Source organism: Hypoxylon fragiforme, assembly GCF_022984875.1.
Source record: "Hypoxylon fragiforme strain CBS 206.31 chromosome Unknown GGS25scaffold_6, whole genome shotgun sequence".
Classification (NCBI taxonomy): domain Eukaryota; kingdom Fungi; phylum Ascomycota; class Sordariomycetes; order Xylariales; family Hypoxylaceae; genus Hypoxylon; species Hypoxylon fragiforme.
The window spans coordinates 1,441,314-1,464,205 of NW_026054761.1; the positions used below are offsets into that span (position 1 = coordinate 1,441,314).

Consider the following 22,892-nt stretch of genomic DNA (forward strand, 5'->3'; position numbering starts at 1 on the left):
CACACCCATCCATCATTTAGCACCTACATGTAGGCATGTATGTACATGAAAGCCGGGGAAGCAAAACCCTCTCCGGTCTACCACTTCAGGTACCTAAGTACATATACAGGGCAGCGAGACCTGCAATTACGACCATTCGTCGCGATTAGTTGCTCGTGAAGAAATTCACCGCTAACACCGGACCTAGCTGGACCTCCCTCACCCACGCATCGTAGGCAAAGCGCATGCGCTGCGACCTGGCGACGGGCTTGCCCCCGCCCCAGCCCTCAAAGCCGGCCGGCTGCTCGTACAGCAGGAATATGTACCGGTGCGGGGCGCTGCCCGGCGGCGGGCCCGGCGGCGCGTAGCTCGCCACCACGGGTGCCTTGGACTGCAGGGTGGTGGTTGTGGTTGTGGTTGGGGCCTGGAGTCCCGGCTGCACCCAGTGCAGGATCGGGCTTAGGAAGGCGAAGGAGGCGAAGGGCGCGTCGATGTCCACGCTCGTTGCGAGGTAGGTTTTCTCCGGGGAGAGCGGCGCAAAGGTTAGTTCGGGCGGGGATTGCGCGTCTGTTGTGGGTGGTGGGGAGATGGAGGTTAGTATGAGATGCTTGGATACTTATATGCATACCTCGGTAGGTACATAGGTATGTGTATTCATTCATTGAGAATCCTCAACTACTAGTTCTGGGCGTGCTCCTTCTTTCGGCTTACCGGCTCGTGGGATGTAGTCCCCGGGTTGGACATTGGCATGCTTGCCGACGGTCAAGCCAAGTATCTTGGCTTTGTCATTCTCGATGAGAGACAAGGCCTCAAGGACGTGGGAGCTCTTAGGCATCTCGAATGAAGGGATTCCGGGGAGTGGAATAAGAGGTGGTTAAGTTTGACGTTTAGAAGATTAGCCGAGAAGCCCTTATATGTTCATCTGCATAATGCTAGAATGACTGTTTCGTTTTATTCAAAATAGCAATTTGTTGATGCAGGTCATGAGTCGCGCCATGTATGCGCTTGGTTCGTCTGCGCGGGGTGGTGAAAGTTACCAGCCACTCAAATTCTACCCATCATCCAAGGTTAGTAGGCCAGACGGAGAATATAAAAGAACCCGGCATTCCGATTTACTCACGACAAGGAATCGTTCGATAGTTAAGAACCCTTCACATACCCATCATACGACCGCAACATATACTTACCTAATCAGATTATTAAGTACAAAAGAGGTCAGAGAAGTAGAGATATTCAATTCCTGTCGGGATCAAGATCGGGATCTCCCGGTGGTAGGCCGAGCTATGATGTGCTTTCTCCGTCCCGGGTCCGGAGATCCGTCATTGCCAATGCCGTTCAGACTAGTTAGTCCAAAGCAATAGCCTATAACTACATAGGTCTATGGGACTTTTGATCCAATGTAAGCTGCCCAGATCAGCCAAGCCACCAACCCAAGATAGGATTGCTCAGCAGCCTGGATGACATGAAGTTTGATCATGTGTGCTGTATTTCAATACACACTTTAATAATTTCAATTCAATCATAACAATCTAAACTTCCCCAGCATTTAGACATCATGTCGATATGTGAAACCTTGGTAATTGTTAACACTTTGACTGCTACGTGTGTTGGAAGTGGTCAAGTTCCTCGATTAGGTTAAATGTTTGCTTGCCTCTGGTGAACTAGACGCATTTTCAGGGTTGTGATCGCCGGAAAGAGGTGTGATATCAATCGTAATGCCGACGAACTGTATCCCTTGAAACAAAAGTCCTACCTAGTTGGGCACCCTTGTTGATTGGCACGAGCCAAACGGTAGAACTAAGCGGGATGTGGAGAGGAGGGAGCAGTCGGTAGTACGATCTAAATTGTCCTAGGGTTCACTCCAGCTGCTCCGGTACTGTTGGCGCAACTCCAACGGTCAAGTCTTGTTTCGACTATATTGTACCTTAATGCTGTCCTTTCGGATGAGGGTTTTTTACAGTGCCTGTGTATGCACGTAGACTTGTAGAGTGACCTTCGTAAATTACTCGATACTCAAGTACTAGGTGGTGCCTAGTAGGAATAAACAAAAGGTGCAGGTGGCGTTATTCGACTTGATCACTACCTGTTCCTGAACGATGACATGATGTAATGCTGCATGCAAAAAGCAACGACAAGTGTCGGACCGGACCCAGCTACCAGGCATGAGAATCCATGGCACCCCTTCCTCCATCACACAGTACCTACTTACTAGGGAATGTCAAGTTTATGACATGTCTCCTATTTTACACACTTGCAGAATATTAAGTACCAAGCCGAGACAAATGAGACAACTCAGCCATTGTCAGTGTTAGCCAACTACTATTCTCGATAAGCTTAGGTACATCGTCGTATATATATGGCCATTTACGTTACATTCCATAAAATGATCCCTTAGAGGCATCATTTGCCTCGTAGCTTTGGCCCGTGAGAGAGGCTCACGTTGAAGAATGTATGTGATATGGGTGGGCGCAGAACCCTCGTGTTGTGGCTGTAACCTACCTGTTATGGCTACTGATCACTTTCGTATTGCTCCAGATGCCACGCGTGGGGTTGTGGAGGAATGAGGCGTTTCGGTACTTGACCACATCGGCGATTACATTAACACTATAATTTAAACATCCTATACTATAGAACAACACGTTTTGGGCTAGGTCATGCACAGTACTACCGGGCCATTTATGACACCCCAGAGCTACTCTATCCAGTCGTCCAATGGAAGCCCTAGTCTAAAGACATGAATGTCACATCATGTTCGTAGAATAGCCTCGATAGAAACATCCATGATTGTTTCAAAGGCTACCAACTGTCCGGAAAGGGCAGGTGTACCTTGTCTGAAGGATCTATATCCGATCGACCTAGTCAAGGATAGGGGGGTATGTTGCCCTACGCCAAACAGGCCTACAATTACGGATGGAGCTCCCCATGAGCCCCTATCATGTAAGCTTAGTATATCTAGAGGCTCAGAGAAAGCTGGCCAACAGCTAAGCAAAGAACCGGGGCTCGTCAGTCTAAATAGGTATCGTCACCTCCATTGCCGTGTAGATAAATAGTTCTAGCCACGCCTTATTTTCTTGATGAATCCGGAGCCCTAAACATCAGCATATTTCTTTCCTTCCTTCTTCATTTCTAGTCAATATATTATATCCCAAAATGCCATCTTTCAACACCACACTATTGGCTCTGGCAGCCTCCCTCTCCTTGGTGTATGGACACGGTCATGTCCGTAGAGTCATTGCTGACGGCGTAACCTACCCGGGATTTGAGCGTTGGGAGAACCAAGACCAGAGCAAGGTAGTTACGTGGCACTTCACAACAGAAGACGAAGGCCCAGTTCCGATCTCCAGCATCAACAGCCCCGACATCATCTGCCACAACGGTGCTACCAATGCTCAGGCCTCCGTCCCGGTAACTGCAGGATCTCAGATACAGGTCGTGCGTTTCAACACCATTGGTGGATTCGAACACCCAGGCCCTCAGATCGACTACCTCGCGCCTTGTGGTGATACTGGCTGTGCCAATGTCGACAAGAACAACTTGAAGTTCTTCAAGATCTTCGAGAAGGGCCTTGTTAAAGGCGGCATGGCGGACAGCCCTACCTGGAACACGCAGAAGTGGGCCACCACTGAGGTACACAAGAACGTTCAGTCGGAGGGCGAAGGCTTCATCGACACCTTCACCATCACAATCCCCCAGAACGTTAAGCCCGGCCCTTACGTCCTCCGCCACGAAATCTTCGGTCTTCATAGGGCCCACCTTGGCGACGCCGAGTTCTACCCTCAGGTGAGTACCGAGTAGAGCATGAGTGCTTGGGGATAGTTTTCCTTCATAAAACTCCTCGCTAACCCCATATAGTGCATCAACCTTGATATCAAAGGGTCTGGTACCCAGCAGCCACAGGGAATTCCTGCCACCCAGCTATACAACAGCAAAGACGCAGGAATCGACCTCGATATCTGGGTAGACCTTGAATCCTACAAGGTTCCTGGCCCGGCGGTATCCAAAATCACGACGAAGCGGGATATCATTGGGGAGAGCGCTGCTAGGCGACACCCGCGAGATCTTCACCACTAGCCTAACTTAGCTGTCTAAATTTGTTGCTTGAAGCTATCCGTCACATGTTCTTCGACGTTTGAGACGTTCAGGGGGAAATGCTGCAAGTTGTACATACCTACCTACTTTCAAGACTTTCTTCCATGTTCGGAATTCTATTCTATCTGTACATACCTAGTTATACTTGTCATAATTAACCAAGTACATTCGTAAACTCTTTCTTGATATAGAACTGCATGGTTTCCTGCTTTGGGTAGGTAGAGAGTAGTTACTTTGTCTGCTGTAAACAGTAGACTATCTGGTGACTGAGACATAGTAGGTATATAACAAGATGATTTGAGAACCAGCTATAGCTCCGTAGATTATACCTAGTAGTCACTTTGTTCTCGATTTAAATACGACGAAGATCTCACCGCTGGTTAGGTAGGTATTCTTTGTATCTTCCAACAAAGCATGAGAAACGGGACAGGAAACAAGTGTATTGATAGCTTCCCAGTGACAGCAAGGAGATGTCAGGTATATATTTCTTTGTTCGCTTCGCATATACATAACTCCATGCGCACGTTTCTGCTTCTTTGTTAGCTCATACACTCCGTACCGAACCTAGCGTCCGTCCGTTCTACGACATCAAATGCCGTATTCCTCAAATTCCACCTAGGTAAACCTCTGATTTAAAGAACACACTTTTCAAGTAGCTGCAATCACTTGCTGAAAAGCAGAGGGGTGAAATGGATCCATCAACCCGCAAACAGCCTCGCCGCGCTGTCAGGGACAAGTCTCGATCACGCCCGAAGACAGAACTACCCCCGACCCCCAGACACGCATTAATCTCGGGGGATCAAAACACCACCGCAGCAGTTGCAGCAGCCGGCGCGAAACGCAAAAGCAGGGGGGAAGCAGAACAACAAAAGGGACATTCCAAGAAGAGATGGCATTCCCACAAGACCACGGAACCACCGCAGGAACCCATCACGCCGGCATCGACGACCCCCGCGGAAGCAGCGCCAGAGCAAGCCAAGGGAAAGAAGCCAGCCCGCAAGAAGAGGAAGCGGGCCCCGCGGAAGTTCATGGACGACTTCCTCGCGTCCGACGCCGAAGAGCCCGAAGAAGAAGAAGAAGGATATACCGATGTGGAGCGAAGCGACCAGCAACTGCGCCGGAAAGACCGCTGGGTCCCCGATATGGAGCATCGAAGCCGTCCGACGACGAGGCCCAAGGGCATCCCCCACGCGCTCTGGATGTCGTACTGTCTCCTCGACGACTACATCTACCGACACTCCCTGACGCCTGAGGAGATCAGGACACACCCGCTCATGGACGACGTGTACATGTTTCAGAGCGGTGGCCCGCAGCCCGTGACGCCGGCCGGGTTCCGGTGGAACGATTACCAGAAACTGGAGCCTATCAGGGATTAAAGGGGCGGGCGGGGGCGACAACCAAAAGTTATTATGTGTACCTAGACTATGACCTATGACTAATAAGTAACGAGGCGCTTTCGTCAACTGTGTTTCTATGATGAATGTAGCATGGAGGTGTTTGTTTAGTAGAATGGGTGCATTACAGAACCGGGTGGATGGGACGAATAGATAGGTACCTAGATAGAAATATAGATGCGCATTGTTATAATGCTGTCTTTCTGTTCAAGTTTTATGCGAGGCATCCCTCCCTATCTCCTACTATTCTAAGCTTAGGTTAGTAATTTTTGCTTCTAGGGGGCGGCAAGAAGGATCAGCCATCTCTTACGTAGGCTGGCCTTCCAGCATCAATTTGCTTCCTTGATTTAGTCGATGCTAGTGTACGGACGTAAAGGGATGCATCCATGAACATATATATACCTACCTAGGTATTCTATGAGATGAAAAAGGGGTGATATAGGGGGTGTCACGTGACACTACACCGAGATCTGATATGAACATTGCTATGATAGATTTTCGCAGCTAGATCGACCACAACTTGACTGAGCAATCGTCATGAAGTAGGCCGCCTTGTGAGCCATGCAGCTGTCTAGTCTGCAAGATGACACCTTTCTCAATAGCTTTTTTTCGACGTTCAAGAATTTCATCATCTTTTTGACCGCTTGTTCATCCCCCTCCACCGTGCCAGTGGAGGTTGTGCTGAGCTGGAGAACTGTGGAAAATGGACAAAGAAATGAGTTGGCTGTTGAAACCAAACATAATATCAGCACCGTCGCCGTCACCAGTATGGATTTCATATACACGCATATCGTCCATGGTGTCCATTTCATCCAGCTGGGTGGTATACGCAACGAAGAGGATGAAAAGTTGGAGGGAGGGGGACGATTGTGAGCTGCTTTGTGCTGGACTGTAGATAGAAAGGTTCAAAATTGTATCCATGTGAATGAGTAGGAATCGGGAAATCACCGGAATAGAAGAGCCTCACAGGTCCAAAAGGACAAAACACTTGTGCCACAATTCTTGCTGGGGTAGGAATGGCTTGTTTCAATTAACATTGAATAGCGTTGAATTACGTGAAGCTTCACCTAGGCCGATGACCTCTTCATCCAGTGAAATGCAATACAATACTATTGAAATAGTATCACTCAACCATATATACCTATTTATATCGGTTATGCTATAAACTCATGAGCTAATGGCATATCTTTCATATCTCTAGCCACCCCCGTCGAGAAGTCCATTTTATTGTGCTCTTTATAGGCACTATAATCCATGCTATCAGTAAATATTCATGTGCTGGTGGGGTTTCTAGGAGTCTGATTCTTAACCTACAGGGCTTCGATCAAGAACCTAATGTTGTCCGCATTCCGGCAGGCCCTTTCAGGGTAATTCTTTGCCAGGTTTAGTGCGTGCTGAACGCCGACTGCAGGCACACCCAAGGGACGTCCGTCGTAATCGACAGCCTCTTCTATGATGAAATCTTAGTAGACGTGGCCAACTATAGTCGACTTTCTTTGGTACTTACGTATTCCGATTTTGAACTCTTCGCGGCCTTCGAACATTATTTTTTCTTTCCCGTATAATTGGGCCCTAGAATTCCAAGAATCAGCTACTACTAGTAGTTTATGATATTGACACCGCATTTTAGATTTCAGATAGGAGCACAACTAGCTAACTTACAGTTGACGTAGCCAAATTCCGCTTCCAGTCGTTTGCTTGTCTAAGCTATCACCTAGGTTTACTTCTACATGAAGCCATCTGGGCTCCAACTGCATACCAAATGGGCACCATACTATGAGATTCAACTGGGGCGCTACCCCTGCAGAAACCCCCTCAGCACACCAGCCATGGTCCGTCTCGGTATTGTGATCATACATGTACATGTGCCATGCTTCGTATAGGTTGGAAATCCACGAACTGGGGTAGATTGGTTAGCAATGTACCGCGCTTGTTGTTATGGCAAACAATCGAAATGGGAAAGGATGGGAAAGGGAAGATCCTAAACCTACCCTCTTGGCCAGTTCACCCCTATAACCCGAGAGATCGGAGTCGATGGGTCCTGGGAGGACGGGTAATAATATTCGAAAGAATCAGGCCCGAAATATAAGTAGTATCTCTCTCCATCTTTACGATGACCGTTCTGGAATCCAAAATCCATATCAAGCAGAAGCTAGGAAGGGGAGTTGAGAAATTAGTAACCGTAATTAAAATGAGTTCATTAAAATAGTGAATAGAATCATGGGCCGTGGTACGCTAGATTGCTAACTTACGTTCGAAACTATGTCAAAGCAATACTGCGATGTAGTTGCCGGCTTTCCAAATCTCTCCATGTGTATCCCACCGAATGCTATTATAAAGTATCAGCCAGCTCCAATAGACATGAACCAAGGATATTCAATCAGGATATTTGTTACACTTACCGAAAAATACCCTCTCCACCCTGGACCAATAAATCGCAGGGAGCAGGCGTAGGGGGTATGGCTTCATCATTTTACGCATATTTTCTACAACTTCCTTAACGTACTTGTGTAACAATTAAACGCTTGCTCAAGAAAACGAGAAGGAAACGGCTGGCTTACTGATCCGCTAGCTTTATAACCAATGGAAAGGTTTCTGTACTTCTGTTCCATATTATCAACTTTTGGATATGCTTTTATGGCATCAGAAAGCGTTAGTTGGAAAAATTCGCTCATTTTGTTCGAGGGTTCTGCTTCAACACCTATGATGGCAACTAAGTAGAATACCAAGATTCTGGATAAGAAATTACGGTAGATCATTGTGATTATAGTGGTTTGGATTTGGGGTCGAAATAGTTGGATGTGAGGGTATGAAATGCTATTTCCTGTTATTCTATGCCTGCAATTCAATGAGATTACGCTATATATACCTACCTAGTACTCTCCCTAACAGATGTCCACCTACCTAGGTATCTAGGTAGATATTCAGTAAACGTCCAATGTTGAGCACACAAAATTTTAGACTTATTAATGAATTCATGATGAAAATTTCACCCAATGTATAATGGCGGCGCTCATGTTGATTACATGTCGTATCAATGTACTTTTTAACCTACTAAAGTCCACGCAGTCTTTAAAGGATAACCGACGGTTTTATTCATAGATTTGTGAATCCTACTGGGTAGATAGGTGACTCTAATATGAATTACACCGGTAAAGCCTCATTACATAAACTGTAAGACATAAGTCCCCCTATTCCCACACACCCTCATCCAAAACTGGCCCCCCGCTGGGTACTATATTTTAACAATAACCGGCAATTGATTTTGAAATTTAAATAAGTACCTAGAATACTGTTAGAGTCATGAACCTTTCCTCTCTCAAGACCTACCTAGGTTAGGTGACTTAGGAACTTTGACTTACCATTCATATCATTGTGCCGCGATGGATTCCGTTCGGCGGTGAACATGCCTCAATCTCTATATATTCTTAGATTATCGCTTTCGAATAAGGCGTCTGACCACGGCGAAGCGCTCGTCTGCTTTCTTCTGAAACCTGGCTTTGTGCGGCCATATCTTCAAAAGTTCGCGGTTATTTCTGTATTTTTCGGCAAGTTTGGCTCTATCTCCTTGGCGCCTAATCGCAATCAATCAGAGGGGGTAATAATCTTAGACCAGTTGATTAGGTCAAGCGAATTGACTGGAATATTTGTCGTCTCTGTTCCGAAGGCCTCTGCGAAGGCTTGGTGCTCGACGTTGTCGCTCGACCAAAAGCGGCTTTCGTGGGCTTTGATAGTTCTCAGAAATTTGATTCTTGTCGGGCTCATTTTGGTAGCATAGTTGTGCTATTTTCTTTCGTAAGGAGTAGCTACGGACGATGACTGGTCATGTCATACCTCGCACAGGCACTCTCTGGGGACCACCAATGGGGTTTTATAGCTGTAGCCCAGGCGGCTATCCTTTGTCGCATCCCAATGTAATCGCTTTGGGTACCTTCAAGGTCGTGAATTAAGCCAGGCACTTGGCGGAGATATCGTAACCCTTGGCAAGGGCCAGAGGTACTCGAAGTGTACGAGGGCTTTAGACAGCCACCTCTTCCTGAGCTGTCCTCGTTGTTGTTGTTTGGGCTTTCTATATCGTCACATTGCCTAAGTTGTGAGGTGTAGCTATAGACCAGTCTTTATAGGGTTATGTTCCACCAGCTAAGGAGGAGACTGGTTACACTTAGAAAAGACGTTAGCTTTGAGAACATGACTAATCATATGGAAAGGGGAGCTGTTTTAGATGCAAACCAGGCTTGGACATACCTCTTAGGGCTTCTTATGCTTGCCCTTTTTATTCTTCTTGCCATATTTCTTAGGCTGGTTATCTAGAGCTTTACTCTTCTGACTCTCTTCCCTAGCCTTTCGATTGGCCCGGTCGGTGGCTCGCTGTGCCGCAATACACGACATGCAATCCTCTCCGATCACCTTGACAGTGCCCGGATGTACTGCGCACAATTCCTGGTGGGCACTGCAGTAAGATGAGGCGCGGGAGTGGACCATACGGCAGTTTCCCTTTCGCCGGCGGAGAGGGCAGTGGTGTTGCGTGCCCCAAACTGTATGGGGCATCGTGGCGACTATGTGTATTAAGTATAGTCGTAAGGAAAAGCGAAGTATGTTGGTAGAAAGACGAAGTATTATCGCGTAGTGAAATGAGGTACAGTACGCTACGAAGAATAGAGACATTGAATAATGTTGTTAGGTATGTGGTTGCGATAGTTTGAAGAACGAATCTATGCGAGAGGAAAGGACAGGCGTGAATAATTGTGAAAACAAAAATCAACATATTTCTTTCTATTATTTTAATAGCAGAAAGTCTTCTTATCAAGTATCGCCTAAGGAACCAGGTGAGCACATTAGCTATCCAGCTTACAGTAAATCCTACAGTTCTGCATCAAATAGAGAAATATTACTGTGTTAATTCTATTTACTAGTCAACATACTTACATAGGTAGATTATTATGATGCGTATCTCGCACCGTTCTTGTCCTTCTTTCCATTGTGTTGATGGCCAATGCGCGCCATTTGTCAAGTACACTCACGGATGTATCGCTAGCCATTATGAAACTGGTCGTTATTCGTTGATTAAGCAATTATGGAAAAGAAATGGTTCTAGTTGTAGCCGTTTGTAAACTATATAGGTGTATAGATGTCTATAAATCTGAAGGATTTGGTGATCTATGGGTGTTCCATCTCTTCCCCCTTTTATATATCCACTTTTCTCTCCTTTAAATAATCGGATGTGTTCTATCCCATAGTAGCCAAACACCACCACCCCTCTTGTTTTTAGAAACATACATACCTACTCAGTAAAACACACAATCTTTAATGAATAGTGACTATGTACCGAATGGGACCAAACAATTGTCAAGAATACCTAACCTAGTATTAGTTACGGGAGAACAGGAAACTGACCCCTCAGAAGAGTTTCTCAATGCTGAATACTAAGTACCTAGGTACCTATGAAGACTACCTGAGTACGCAGCTATGCTAATTTTCAAATCCTAACCTCACATTTAAGGATAGTAAGTACTCTCTCAATAGATTGGTGAACCGGATTCCCGAGCTGTCGCGGAAGGTGATAATCCTCACAAGAGATTTCTGATGAAACCACCTTGAAAAGCCGCCGTACATACTTCACATTGTTTTTCCCATTTTCGTGGAGACGGAAACTTGCTCGTCAAAGTCACAATGTTTCTCCCTAGATGGGTACGCTTGATAATGTACCGTAAACAATCACAGTGCTTTTGCCAATTAATTAGTAAGAGTCAGAGACAGGCGCAAGCTCACCTACCAGGCAGACAAGTACCTGAGGCAGCTAACTACTAGTTAGTATCTTGATATCGCTGTTGCAAGTTTCAGGCATGCTGTTGTTTGTTGACACTGATATCGACGTCTTTTAAGCCATCTAGTGGTCCCACTTTTCTACCTACAAATGCTAGATAGATGCCTCAGTAGAGAGGATGAATAGGTAATATAGGATACCTACCTTCTAAACAAACTGATCTGGTGTATTGAAAGCTTAGTAAGATTAGGCACACAGACATACAGGCAAACAACTGCTATCAAACCCGCCACGCCTTAGTCTGTGAGGGCGAGTGGTGGGTGTAAGAGGAGCGAAATTGGCCTCACGATGCTGCCAGTGGAAAATGTGAAGATAGCCCCGAAGAAGATCTGCGAGCCATGTTATATACCTGGAAAATACTAGGTAGTTCATGGAAAGCATTTTATACAAGCGAATCCTAACGTACCTAGGTACCTACTACTACTACTACTACTAGTAGACTGAACTAGCTACAGGTAGGTTAGCGACCACAGCATCCCTCAACGGTTCAACCCCTCCCTCTCCCTACTCAAAAATCTCAAACCCAACCAAATCCGGCGCATAAGCATTGCCACTCGCCGAGAACACCACGCTATTCTCCTCACCCTGCACAAACCCATCAACCTCAATGAACATCCTATCGCTCTCGAACCAGTCACCCCCCGCAATGGGGAACGCCCACCGCTTCGCGCGGCCGCCGTTGACGGCGACCGTCATGTTGCGCGTGTTGGAGCCCCAGCCCCAGGCGCTGTCGAGCGCGATGTCGTAGTTGATGAAGTCGACGCCGAGGACCTTGGAGCCCGCAGACCTTGCGGCAACGGAGTCGAATGCTGCGGTGGCCGCTGTGCCTAGAATGTTCCCCACTTTGGCCCCGGCGGGCGCGCACTCGCTCGCGTCGCAGGAGACCTTGGCTGCGCCGCCGGCGAGTGTCGCGTTCGTCGCCGCGTAGTACGTTCCCGTGGACTTCTCTATCGTTGCGGTGGTGGCAACGACGTCGCTTAGGACCAGGAGCCGCATCTCGTGGCCGGCAAGCTTAAAAGTCTGGACGCCGGAGACGACGCCAATGTCTTGCGCGGCCCAAACGTCGCGGGCCTTCGCCGACGCGACACCAAGCACGGCGGCAAGGTCGACCTCGACAGTCTGCGAGTCGTTGCGCCAGTTCGCGATGCCGAGTACAGTACGCGCTCCGGAGAGTTCGCCCGCCCAGATATCCCATTCTTCCTCGGTGTATCGCCGGATCAGGCGTGCTTGCTTGCCCAGCGGGTCCTGGTTGATGGCGATGACCTCTTCGTTGCGGAGCACGTCGAGGGAGGACGCCGGGATCAGGCTCGGGTCGGCTGGGGCGCCGATGTTGAGAGGAGACTTGTTGATTGCCCACATGCTGAAGTGGAACTTTTCTTCCTCTAGGGACAGGGCATTGAGACCGATGCTAGACATCATACGTATTAATCGGTGTTTGAATGTAGGTAGGTGGGTAGGTGCTGGGGTAAGTGTACCCCTTAGACAACGCTCAGGGCTTAGAAGCACTCACATCAACATATCCAAGTCGGGATAGGCGCCAACCGTAGTGGTCTTGTAAAACGGCACAGCCTGGTTCGTGATTCTCCATACACTCCTCCACGAGTTATAGATATCGTTGCTGATTCTATAGATGTTGCCGATAGGCGAGGCCCAAACACCCAGGTCCTCGCCAACACCCCATTGGCATATGAAATAGGCTATGTCTCGATCTACACCTTCCAAGACCGCAGCCATCTTCTGGTGGCGCGAGGGCGAGGTAGAAGCTGGCGATGTATAGTCCGCCATGACCGTGCGGGAGGAAGAGTAGCAGTTATCGTACCTATGTGTATAAGACTTGAATACGACCGTAGACTGGAAAGGTGCTTTCTAAAAGCTCTGAAACTTACTTTAAAGAATCACCTTCCCACTCGGCAAACGTTTGCGCGTCTATCTCCTCGAATCCTATATTTAAACTTAGAATACAGCTCAGAGACACAAAGATCTATTTCCGCAGATTTCATACCAAGAGAAGCCGGTAGATCCGTCGAACCACATTGGTAATATCCTGCTCCGGAGTAGAGTCCAAACTTCAAACCCAGGCTATGAATATAATCGCCCAGGGCTTTCCCTCCAGATGGGAATAGGTTAGTATCCCATTGTAAACGGCCGTCGGAGTCTCTATCTTTTGCCATCCACCCACAATCGGTCGTGACATATACGTAGCCCAAATCTGCCAAGCCCAAATCGACGAGCCCCTTAGCATTGGTCTTCATGATCTGCTCGCTGGGATTGCAGTTATAGTGGTTATAACTGTTCCATCCCATTGGCGGAGTCTTAGACTTGTACAACCCAGCTTCCACCGCAGCCACCAACAGCATCGTTGGAGCGATGATGCTCTTCATCGTGTACTAATCCTCGACTGTCCTACTTATGAAGTTTATATAGGGTGAGTTGGCTGCATAGAGACTTTGGGTATCAACATACGTATCCAAGACTCATGAGCGTCACCGTACCTTTTGTACACTCGTGAAAGAGCCAAGCCAAGCCTCCTCGGTGTATACGAGCCGATGACTACCAGTGCAACCGGATAAACCTCATCAAGCTCCAAGCTACCCCAACTGAGTCCAGGCTAAGTATCTAGTTGGCATACAATTCATACCACACAGCATCCCTTGCCCCTTAACGCATCCACCATCACTACTACTATTAACATTTACTACTAAGGTACTTTACCTAGGTGCCTGGGCAGTATAGAAACCCCTTCCTCGCAGAACAAGTTTCTCCATCACCATTCCTTGGTATTCTCCAAGAAACGAGAGTTATTCTCTGCGGGGAACCTAGTCTGCCTGCACCAAGGGATACTCTTCCGAGCCTTCCCCACACCCGCAGTTGCATGAGTTCCAATGTAACCGTCCAAGTGGGCACTAAGCGACAAGGTTACAAGCGGCCCTATGAGGATAGATTCGCGGTAAGGTAGCCTTAATAGACTAAAACTTGTCATGGTGAATGCACTGGATGGGTTGCTGGATAGATACATCATAGAGATACAAGACTTAGCAGTGGAAAAGAGGGAGGTGGCTGGCTGCTAAAAGGATGTATCGCTCAATCGTACGAATACCCAAAGACGCGAGATTCCGATGCTGTAACGTCTGTTTGACGCATATTGAAGCTAGTCTTGTTTGTAGGTATGTTATGTTAAAAGTCATCCAAATATCCCCATTCCCCGTTAATAAGCCAAATGCGCTCGTCAGTCCATTTGAACGCCTTTCCATGCAGACTAATATAGGTAGTACACACTAGCGTTCCTCAAGCTATGGAATTTCTCATGAAGAGATGTGACCTTTTCGTCCTTGGCTACCTATTCGGTTTTGCCATGACGAAAAGGCTGTTGTGCAGTGCATTGTTGAGTCTATTCAGGAATGTTCGAATTTCGCGCCTCGTGACCCCGAGCCCCCCCTTATGAGAGCTTCGACGTCAACACCTACCCATTTCATTTCTCGTGGCATAGTTGTTTGGACATTCTGCGGTGGTGAAGAGTGTTGTTTCATCCGCTTCCTCAAGCGTAGGCGATCTACTAGGTCGCTCGATATCATTTCAAAGGTCCGTTGTAAGGCCACGCACGTATCCCACCGTTCGCCATACTTCGCGAGTGTGCGTGCAGTTCTGTCAAGGCATACTAAGCTCCGATTAAGATTATCTACCCCAGGGCCGCCAGGACGTTGGGGCAAAGGAGGCGGTGGTGCTTTACCGAGTTCGACCAGCGGCAACGGTGGGGTAACACCTGCGAGAAGCAGGTCCTCTGCATCACGAAGGACAGCAACAAACTGACTTGCCATAAAGAAAACACGCAAGGCATCGTGATATGTATAGAATGCTGTTTTCACCCCACTATGCGAGACATCATATATACGATCAAGATAGGCGATGGCATGTTCGAAGATGAGCAACCTGCCATAATCCGTCATATGGGGAGCCCTGGCTGAGGGTGCCACACAGTAGACAAAGCTATACCGCAACTCGAGATCGAACAACTCCCTCATTCCAACTGGAAGTGAGGTAGGAAGCGCCTCAGCCCACTCCCTCATGTCTTGGCACATTTGCCAGATAAATGAGGATGAGTCGGGCAATGGCGTTGGTTCTGCCTGAAACAGTGCCTGATACCAATGAGACTGACCTCGGCGTAGTTGGAAAAGTAGGAATGCAGGCTCGGAACCCGAAAGCATCTGACCGGTGATCGAAGCCCGGCGACTGAAGGATGAGGGTCTTGGCCAGGCAACATTTGTAGCAGCATCAGTAAACGAAAAAGCGCGTGCATGAACCATGCTGATGGATCTTTGCCGAAAGGTTAGCCTCTCATTGGAAGTGTAGGAGATCTTACATACCTGTCTAATGAATACACGCAGTAGAAAGCTTTCCGCCTCATATCTAGCACTGATTTATCTGAGAGTTGCTCCGGCGGAGGGTCTTGGTGAAACCCCAGGTCGATCACCGCCCTAGAGGTAAAGCCGATTAAGTGCCAGCTGTCGAAATGGGCGGGATCAAGCATTGAGTATATGGTGAGGAGAACCAAAGATTGGATCTGTGTTGTGTAGCCCGGCATCAATGCCTTATCTGCATGTTGCATTGCCTGTGCGACGAATCGTACTCCGTTGATATAATAATCGTCGTTTTTGGCCCGACTCTGAGCGGCAGATCCGATCGCCAATACCATATACACTAGCCAGTAGTCGGCATCTTTTATCATGCGATCCTGGAACGAATATATTTGTTCAAGAATGGTGTAAAGCATAGTCTCTGGGAACGCAGGATACAGAGACCATACATTAGTCATGTAATGTTGAACGAGAGCAATAACATCCTGTTTGGGAGGCAGTGTCCAGTCCAGAACATCTGGAAGAGGGTCATTAGTAGCAGCAGCCAGCACAAGACGCGCGAATGTCATGTTGCTCATTGATGGCTCAAAGTCTCTTGTCGTGGCATTGATTGACCTAGTCAAGTATTAACATCCTACTGTCCAGACGATATTTATGGCCATCTACTGGCTCGACTCACAGATAACCAAAATCAGACATCAGCGAGTTAACATCAGATATTTCTCGTTTCCGCGCTGCCTTGCGATATATGGCAGCTTTGATGGTAGCAAGCGAGTCCTTGCGATCCGATTCAGGTGGTGCTGGTGGAACTTCAGACTCATGTTGAGCGACGGACGCCTTTCTTGATCGGGCGTACGCTAATCGCTTTTCCAACTTTTCTATGCGGAGTTCAAGCGCAGCAACGTAGCTAAGGAAACGGTGTAAGCAGAACGAGGCTTAAGAGAGGGGGGGTGGGTGAGTGTGAGATTATGAGAGTGAAATTTCTCACCTTCGCTCCTTGCCTCTCGCAAATTGATCGTTCGCAGCTGAGCATTCGTTTTCGCGGCCAGCCTTCTCGCAGGCTGTACACGCAGGCAATTTCCCATCACACTGGTAATTCTGTCAATATTCGGGCTCATCTGAAGATTAAGTGGTGAGGGGCTGGCTACCTTGACTTTAGCAGCTCGACCTATGGATATCTTAGCTACAGTGATTACTAAAGCAACGTATAGGATACTGCTTATGAGAGTACTAACATCTAGAACAGGCTGACACTGGTCGTGATACACGCAACAATGGATTGTCCGAAAAGCTGGATCGTGGCATGCTTCCAAAGTTGTGAGATTGTCACCCGTCTTGGAAAGAAGGCTTGAGCGCGTACGGCTTCCCGGTGGCACTCCACGATATCTACCTAAGTAGGTAGACCCTCAGACTGTTTGAAAAGGAACACGATAAGTACTTATAAGATAGTGCGGCTTCAAGTGGATATGTCCCCAATTATGGCAGTGATCTATTAATTATTCAGTCTTCATTGATATGATATTGAGTATGAGCGTATGAGCATATGAGCGGAGTACGTGCTCGTGGGGAGATGTGGAGCCGAGGCGGTTACGATTAACTTGGCTAGTTGCAAAGACGTTGTGCGCAACCCGAATAGGACGTTTAGGATTAACTACATGTAGGTCAGTAGGTAGGGTAGGTATGAGGTTCAATAGTATAGGTAGATAGTGGTATGTAGTGGTAACGGTAGCGGTGGCCGGTAGTGAGATTAAGATTTTGGGCCTGCACGTGGTAGATATGCCGCTTTTAGAAGTCTTTTTGGGGGGCTGTGGTGAGCAATAAGTTGAAAATAAGTAGAGGGAGGCTTACCAAAGTAGACACATACATGTGCCCTAGTGTGTAAGTATTATTGCAGTGGCGTTAATAATACAGACCAAACGAAGGAGCATGCAGCTCTATGACGGTGGGTCGGTCCGTCATCATAGCCAACTACATAACGATCAAGTACCCAGTACTAGGAACTAACTTATGTACCCCTAGGGTAGGTTAGAGAGGTCTTATGTACATAGGATAGGGAGGTAGGGAGGTTGGATGTATCACAAGTTACAACAGAAACAGTTGAAACCATCCATTGTGAGGAGACTCGGAATTTCACAACGGGTAGGCTGCGGTAGGCTGCGGTAGGCTACGGCAGCTGTACCACAAACTGTGGAGATTCAGTATTCTAACGTCTGCTGGGCGAACGATCTTGGGCTCTCCGTTTAACTCTCCGTCTGTTAGCATCATGATACTTGCACATGGATGCCTACTCCTTTCAAGTTTTACCTTGGGGCTTTGTTATCAATGACTCGCGGGGTTTCTTTCTTTTCGTCATCAAAGGTGTATATACGAATGGATTATGGCAAACTAGGTTGTGTCGTAGCATTAAAAGCTCCTTCATGCGTCGGGAAAGGTATCTATGTCGGGGTTTAGGCCTCCCCACGTTCCTCCCACGTCACCGCGATATCGCGGTAAGGCTGGAGGGTTCCCGCATCTAGTTGGTGGGACAGAACTCGTTTGTGGCTTACAAGCAGCTACATATCGTAGCCTGCCTAGGTCGACAAGGAGAATCCATCTGTGTTTTGTCTGCGACAGTCGAATCAAACATAGTGCTTGCATGATAGCATGGGTAATAAGTCGCTAACCTTAGTTATTACCTACGCATTCATGGCAACTGCGGCATCATCAACCCGATGTAACCATCCAGAACAGACTCAACCAGGAAATTTTGCAACTACATGTATGTAATCAGTAGGAAGAAAACAAGGGGGAAAAAGTAGTCCAAGAATAGTAGCGGATGTTTGCAGTTGGGCCAGGGAAGTAATCCTTAGGGCGTTTTTGCAGTGCTCGCATGGAATATACGTTGTAGTTGCAGTACAATTGCATTTACGTAGTAGCAAGCGAATCTCAGAGGAGTTGCTTGCGCATTTAAAACAACATTTGAACCTTGGAACTAAAACAATTGCGCGATCAAACAAGACCACAATATCATATCATACGGCAGAGTCTGGTAAATGGATCGAAAAGTGAAACAGGCAAAGCAAAAAGAGAATGAATGTCATTCTAGATTTCCAAGATTACAAGCTTGAAGCCTGGAAATCACCCTACCTAGTAACCTACAACATTGAATAGTTGCGTGCCTGCCTACCTAGCATCTAACCTTACGTACCTGCCTGCCTACATATAACATTAAAACTTCAAAGTTACTACATAATATGTACCAAGGCTAGCAGGTGCGGATGGAATCGCTTATTACTTCTTCATTAGCCATTGATGAAGGTCCATGTGATCGTATCCATGGATTGCCATGAACCATAAAGTTTGATGAAGAACCTTAAAAGTTTCCTGCTCTACGGCCGCAGTGTGCTGTTGTCCTATGACCAACCAATATTGAAGAAGACTTAATCCCCGTGACGGAAGCTAAGAAGGTAACTAAACCACATGTCTAACCTTAGTAAGATATCCACTTACCCACTCATCATCCACTTGCATACCCACTTCGCGCGTCTAGGTACATAGATACTTGCGATGATAGGTACCTCTACCGTACCTGAGACCTGAGTACGTAAGAATGTGTTCTCAGAATCAAAATGCTGCATGCTTCGCCTTTCCAGTGGACGACTCTCCATTCTACAGCAGAATCTACGAAACATTTTGCGGCGGCACTCCAAATATTCGAGACCATGTTAAAGTAAGAACACTTAATCGGAAACATCAGCAGCAGCATAGTCGGTTTGCTCAACTTCTTCGCCCCGCTTTCACTCCCGACGCCTCGAACCCGAGTCTTCGACGTTACGTGCGACCGACAAGTGCTGCTCTCCCCCACGTCTCTGGGGGCCAGATAGAAAGCCCCGGATTTCCTAGAACAGAAACAACAGGATACTTCATTAAGATTCCCTATGGATGCATCAAGTGTTTTTCGCCAAGTCCAGGCTTTTGGGACCTATGGCCCAGGACTTTCGCAAGGATTTCATCACCAGCCGAAGAGGCCCATCAAGGTTGAGGATCAAGGCGATGGTGAAGCCTCGCATCGCATTGCGCATACCCTTACAGCTTGCTGTCGGTGTCGTCAGGTAAGTTCTACTTTGTATAGTCGAATAGAAACAGAAATATATGTGTCCTTCTAGAGTGCTCAAATTGACTGGCCTATCTCTAAAGAGGAAGACGCGCTGTGATCCTACCTTGCCCCGTTGTCTACCATGCGAACGATCGGGCTCCACCTGCGAATACTTTGACACCACAAAGAACAAGAAAATAAGTCGCTACTATGTCGTCAAACTGCAAGGGAAAGTTCGAGACCTCGAGGCCGAACTTAGTCAGTACACTAATGAAGATGACTTGCCTAAGAATAACGAAGACTTTATTCGACCAGGCGGCCTGGTTCGTCTAAATGAGACAGATGAGACTCCACGGTATCTTGGTCCATCTAGTGGTATCGCCATGACGCGCATACTTATGGAAGAAGCTAAACGACATACCGACTCGAAGCAGATAGCAGAGCTAATACCAAATGTACGAGGGCGACGTCCAGCTGAACCGCCTGGACCCAACTATCCTGGGATGCGGTCGCAGTCCTTTGCTATGCGGCCGCAAGCAACGAGGAAGAAGAGTTATCCCATCATTAGTGCAGTTGCGGCGCAGAATCTTCCAAGTAGAGGTATTGCCGACAGGCTGATGGAAGTTTTCCACCAACGAGGTGAGTTGGTATCCTTTCGTACCTTGCCTAGTAGAGAGAATCCTAGCCTTGACCTTTTTTTCAGCTCAAGTATTCACTCCAACGTTCCACGAGAAGGCATTGCAAGCCACTCTTGAGGATGTCTATGCCGGGAGCCAAGACTCGTACCAAAATTTTGTGGTGCGATTGGTTATAGCAACCAGTATGCAAAAACTCGACGCCACGTATGCAGGCCTCGCCGATAGTTATTACCTCGCTGCCATGGAGTACTTTGAGGACGTTGTTCGCCCTAAAGATCTCAAGACCCTCCAATGTCTTGTCTTAATCGGCCAATATTCTTTACTAACACCCACCCGGACCGCCGTATATTACATTGTTGGCTTAGCGACAAGAATCTGTCAGCAACTTGGGTTTGCTGACGAGAAGACGATCTCCATAGGCGCTAATGACCCGCTCACCCTTGATATGCGACGACGATTGAGCTGGATCGTCACCAGTATGGAACTTGGCTTGGCCTACAGCATGGGTCGTCCGAACGGCTTTGCCAAAAGTGACGATGTAAGCGACGTGAAATTCTTCGAAAATGTTGGTGATGAGAATATTCATGAAAGCGGAATCATCCCCGGACCTCCCAATGAGAAGAAATTGGTTGCTATACACTTCTGTAAGATGCGACTACTTCAAGCGGAGATCCGCCGAGTGTTATATGAGAAGAAGTACTCGGAACCTAGAGACGACCGCCATCCGTGGTTCGCAAATATGGAGGCTAAGATGGATCAATGGTTAAGAGAGTCTCCTGAAAACCCTCCGTGGTGCAAGCCTTGGTATGTACATGATGCCGACAGCTACCTCCCAATATATATCCGTATTATTTGTTAACGTATAACCATAGGTTCTCGGGACGATTTCATACTATGATAGTAGCACTTCATCGCCCTTCGCCTCAAGTCCCCATGCCGTCCGTTCAGTCAGCCACAAAATGCTTTGATTCGGCTGCCTTTGTCATCAATATTTCTAGCAAACAAATGATGGCAGCGGCTGTTGATATCACGTGGATTTTTATACTAACACTATACATGTCGCTCAACTCTCTTCTATGGGCTGTCACGTATCCCAAGGTCCGAGCCTTACATCCGAAAGATGAGGTTCAGGAACTTGTCAATATCTCACTTGATATAATTGACCAATGTGTCGAAAGATGGCCAGGTACAGCAGCAGCATCTCAATTATACGCTACATTCACCAAAGCATGTCTTCAAGGTTATGATTCAAATATGACATCCAATCACTCGAGCTCGAGCTCCTTTGACACTCCATCCCAACACGATACAAACTCACCCTCATCCGAATTTTCAAGTGCCACGACTGTGTCAAAGGCTGGTGCTTCAGCCTTCAGCCCGCCACAATTTGGCTATGTTTTTGGTTCAGGTCCCGAAGAGATGAACAGTTATAAAGTCGGCGACTATCCTCCACAGCCTACCTTTAGATCTAATTCTATCTTCCTCAACCCAGCTTCTAGCGATCACACCGGGCGCCGCTTTAGCTACTTTCCTCCAGATTTTACCCAAACTGGAGACCTACCGCTCATGGAAGAGAGCAGTCCCCAAGATACCGATTCAACTGCTTCTCCTCCTTTCATGTCTCCTGATCAACATCTACCGACCCCTCCGGATTCGATACCTGCAGGCAGTTCCGCTACCCCAATCATGGAAAATTCGCTTTTAGCAACACCCATGCTCTCAAATTCGAGTCTAGCCCAGACCCCTTCCGATATAGCAACACCAAACACGATGCATCCCCAGCAACAGCACCCGAGCCCGCCTAATTTTACCATGTCTTCCATGGCACATCATCAACCGCAAGGACAAAGGCCTCTACCCCAATCAAGTACATTGGCAGACTGGTTCAACCCTCCGCAACCATTCATATCACCATATACTTTCGGTGGCGGGTTAGGTAACAACTTCTGGGGCGATTCGTCTAGCACGAACGGTCTTGGTAACGTTGGTATGGGCAATATGCCCATGTCTAACGGCTTCTCACCCGATCGACAGGGAAGCTTAAGCCAAGAGCAGCAGATGGAGCTCATGGATGTTCTAGAACACGAAGGCATGACGGACATAGACACTTATCTAAATATGGGACTGGCATATCCAAGTTATGTCATGGGCAATACTGGCCAAAACATGAATTGGAATGGGAGCTAGTGATTTTTATTGGCACTTTAGATACCTACCTGGATAAGGTACATATATGGGACTATATCAGGAGTTGTTCTTTGCATTCGTCATCTATGTTGAATGGGATGGCTTTTCATATTACGTCATTGGATATATAGGTATATTAGGATTGTTCACTGATAGATACCACTTTCTTTTAGGCGTTTAGATATAGCCAGACGGACATGTGAATAGGGGCGAATGCAGGTCGGGTTTTTTTCGTTTGAAGATCGTTTTCTATTATACTCTATGATGATCACGTTGAATATCTCTTCTAGCTGAGCTGAGGGAGTTACTCCTACGATGTGTGAATAAATGGGCTGGCGTTGATTATATCATTTA

General features: G+C 47.3%; 7 protein-coding genes across 7 annotated transcripts; 3 read left to right on the forward strand and 4 right to left on the reverse strand.

Moving 5' to 3' along the window:
* Positions 1-145: 145 nt before the first annotated feature.
* GGS25DRAFT_522752 (putative protease inhibitor) lies at positions 146-814 on the reverse strand (the record flags this gene model as incomplete). The annotated part of the gene is made up of 2 exons (XM_049264298.1): positions 146-546; positions 691-814. The coding sequence occupies 2 exons, from the start codon at positions 812-814 to the stop codon at positions 146-148; spliced, it is 525 nt and encodes a 174-aa protein (XP_049115636.1).
* A 1,912-nt stretch (positions 815-2,726) lies between these two features.
* GGS25DRAFT_494909 (lytic polysaccharide monooxygenase) lies at positions 2,727-4,243 on the forward strand. The gene is made up of 3 exons (XM_049261398.1): positions 2,727-2,916; positions 2,987-3,759; positions 3,832-4,243. Exons 2-3 carry the CDS (start codon positions 3,130-3,132, stop codon positions 4,048-4,050), a joined length of 849 nt encoding a protein of 282 aa, XP_049115637.1. The 5' UTR covers positions 2,727-2,916; positions 2,987-3,129; the 3' UTR covers positions 4,051-4,243.
* Positions 4,244-4,748: 505 nt separating this feature from the next.
* Positions 4,749-5,444, forward strand: GGS25DRAFT_532433 (uncharacterized protein; the record flags this gene model as incomplete). Its single annotated transcript, XM_049265592.1, has 1 exon — positions 4,749-5,444. The coding sequence occupies exon 1, from the start codon at positions 4,758-4,760 to the stop codon at positions 5,442-5,444; it is 687 nt and encodes a 228-aa protein (XP_049115638.1). The 5' UTR covers positions 4,749-4,757.
* Positions 5,445-6,616: 1,172 nt separating this feature from the next.
* On the reverse strand, positions 6,617-7,943 carry GGS25DRAFT_522756 (uncharacterized protein; the record flags this gene model as incomplete). The annotated part of the gene is made up of 7 exons (XM_049264299.1): positions 6,617-6,707; positions 6,777-6,912; positions 6,970-7,034; positions 7,125-7,361; positions 7,454-7,614; positions 7,715-7,791; positions 7,865-7,943. The coding sequence occupies 7 exons, from the start codon at positions 7,941-7,943 to the stop codon at positions 6,617-6,619; spliced, it is 846 nt and encodes a 281-aa protein (XP_049115639.1).
* Positions 7,944-11,636: 3,693 nt separating this feature from the next.
* GGS25DRAFT_323901 (carbohydrate-binding module family 35 protein) lies at positions 11,637-13,903 on the reverse strand. The gene is made up of 5 exons (XM_049257850.1): positions 13,779-13,903; positions 13,289-13,689; positions 13,173-13,227; positions 12,797-13,105; positions 11,637-12,694 (listed from the first exon to the last, which is right to left on the reverse strand). Exons 2-5 carry the CDS (start codon positions 13,665-13,667, stop codon positions 11,791-11,793), a joined length of 1,647 nt encoding a protein of 548 aa, XP_049115640.1. The 5' UTR covers positions 13,668-13,689; positions 13,779-13,903; the 3' UTR covers positions 11,637-11,790.
* A 588-nt stretch (positions 13,904-14,491) lies between these two features.
* GGS25DRAFT_532438 (fungal-specific transcription factor domain-containing protein) lies at positions 14,492-16,943 on the reverse strand (the record flags this gene model as incomplete). The annotated part of the gene is made up of 6 exons (XM_049265593.1): positions 14,492-15,597; positions 15,648-16,253; positions 16,318-16,545; positions 16,627-16,727; positions 16,787-16,806; positions 16,874-16,943. 6 exons carry the CDS (start codon positions 16,941-16,943, stop codon positions 14,679-14,681), a joined length of 1,944 nt encoding a protein of 647 aa, XP_049115641.1. The 3' UTR covers positions 14,492-14,678.
* Positions 16,944-19,432: 2,489 nt separating this feature from the next.
* GGS25DRAFT_324143 (fungal-specific transcription factor domain-containing protein) lies at positions 19,433-22,761 on the forward strand. Its single transcript, XM_049257852.1, has 4 exons — positions 19,433-19,729; positions 19,815-20,352; positions 20,423-21,155; positions 21,224-22,761. The coding sequence occupies exons 1-4, from the start codon at positions 19,556-19,558 to the stop codon at positions 22,536-22,538; spliced, it is 2,760 nt and encodes a 919-aa protein (XP_049115642.1). The 5' UTR covers positions 19,433-19,555; the 3' UTR covers positions 22,539-22,761.
* The last annotated feature ends 131 nt before the right edge of the window (positions 22,762-22,892 follow it).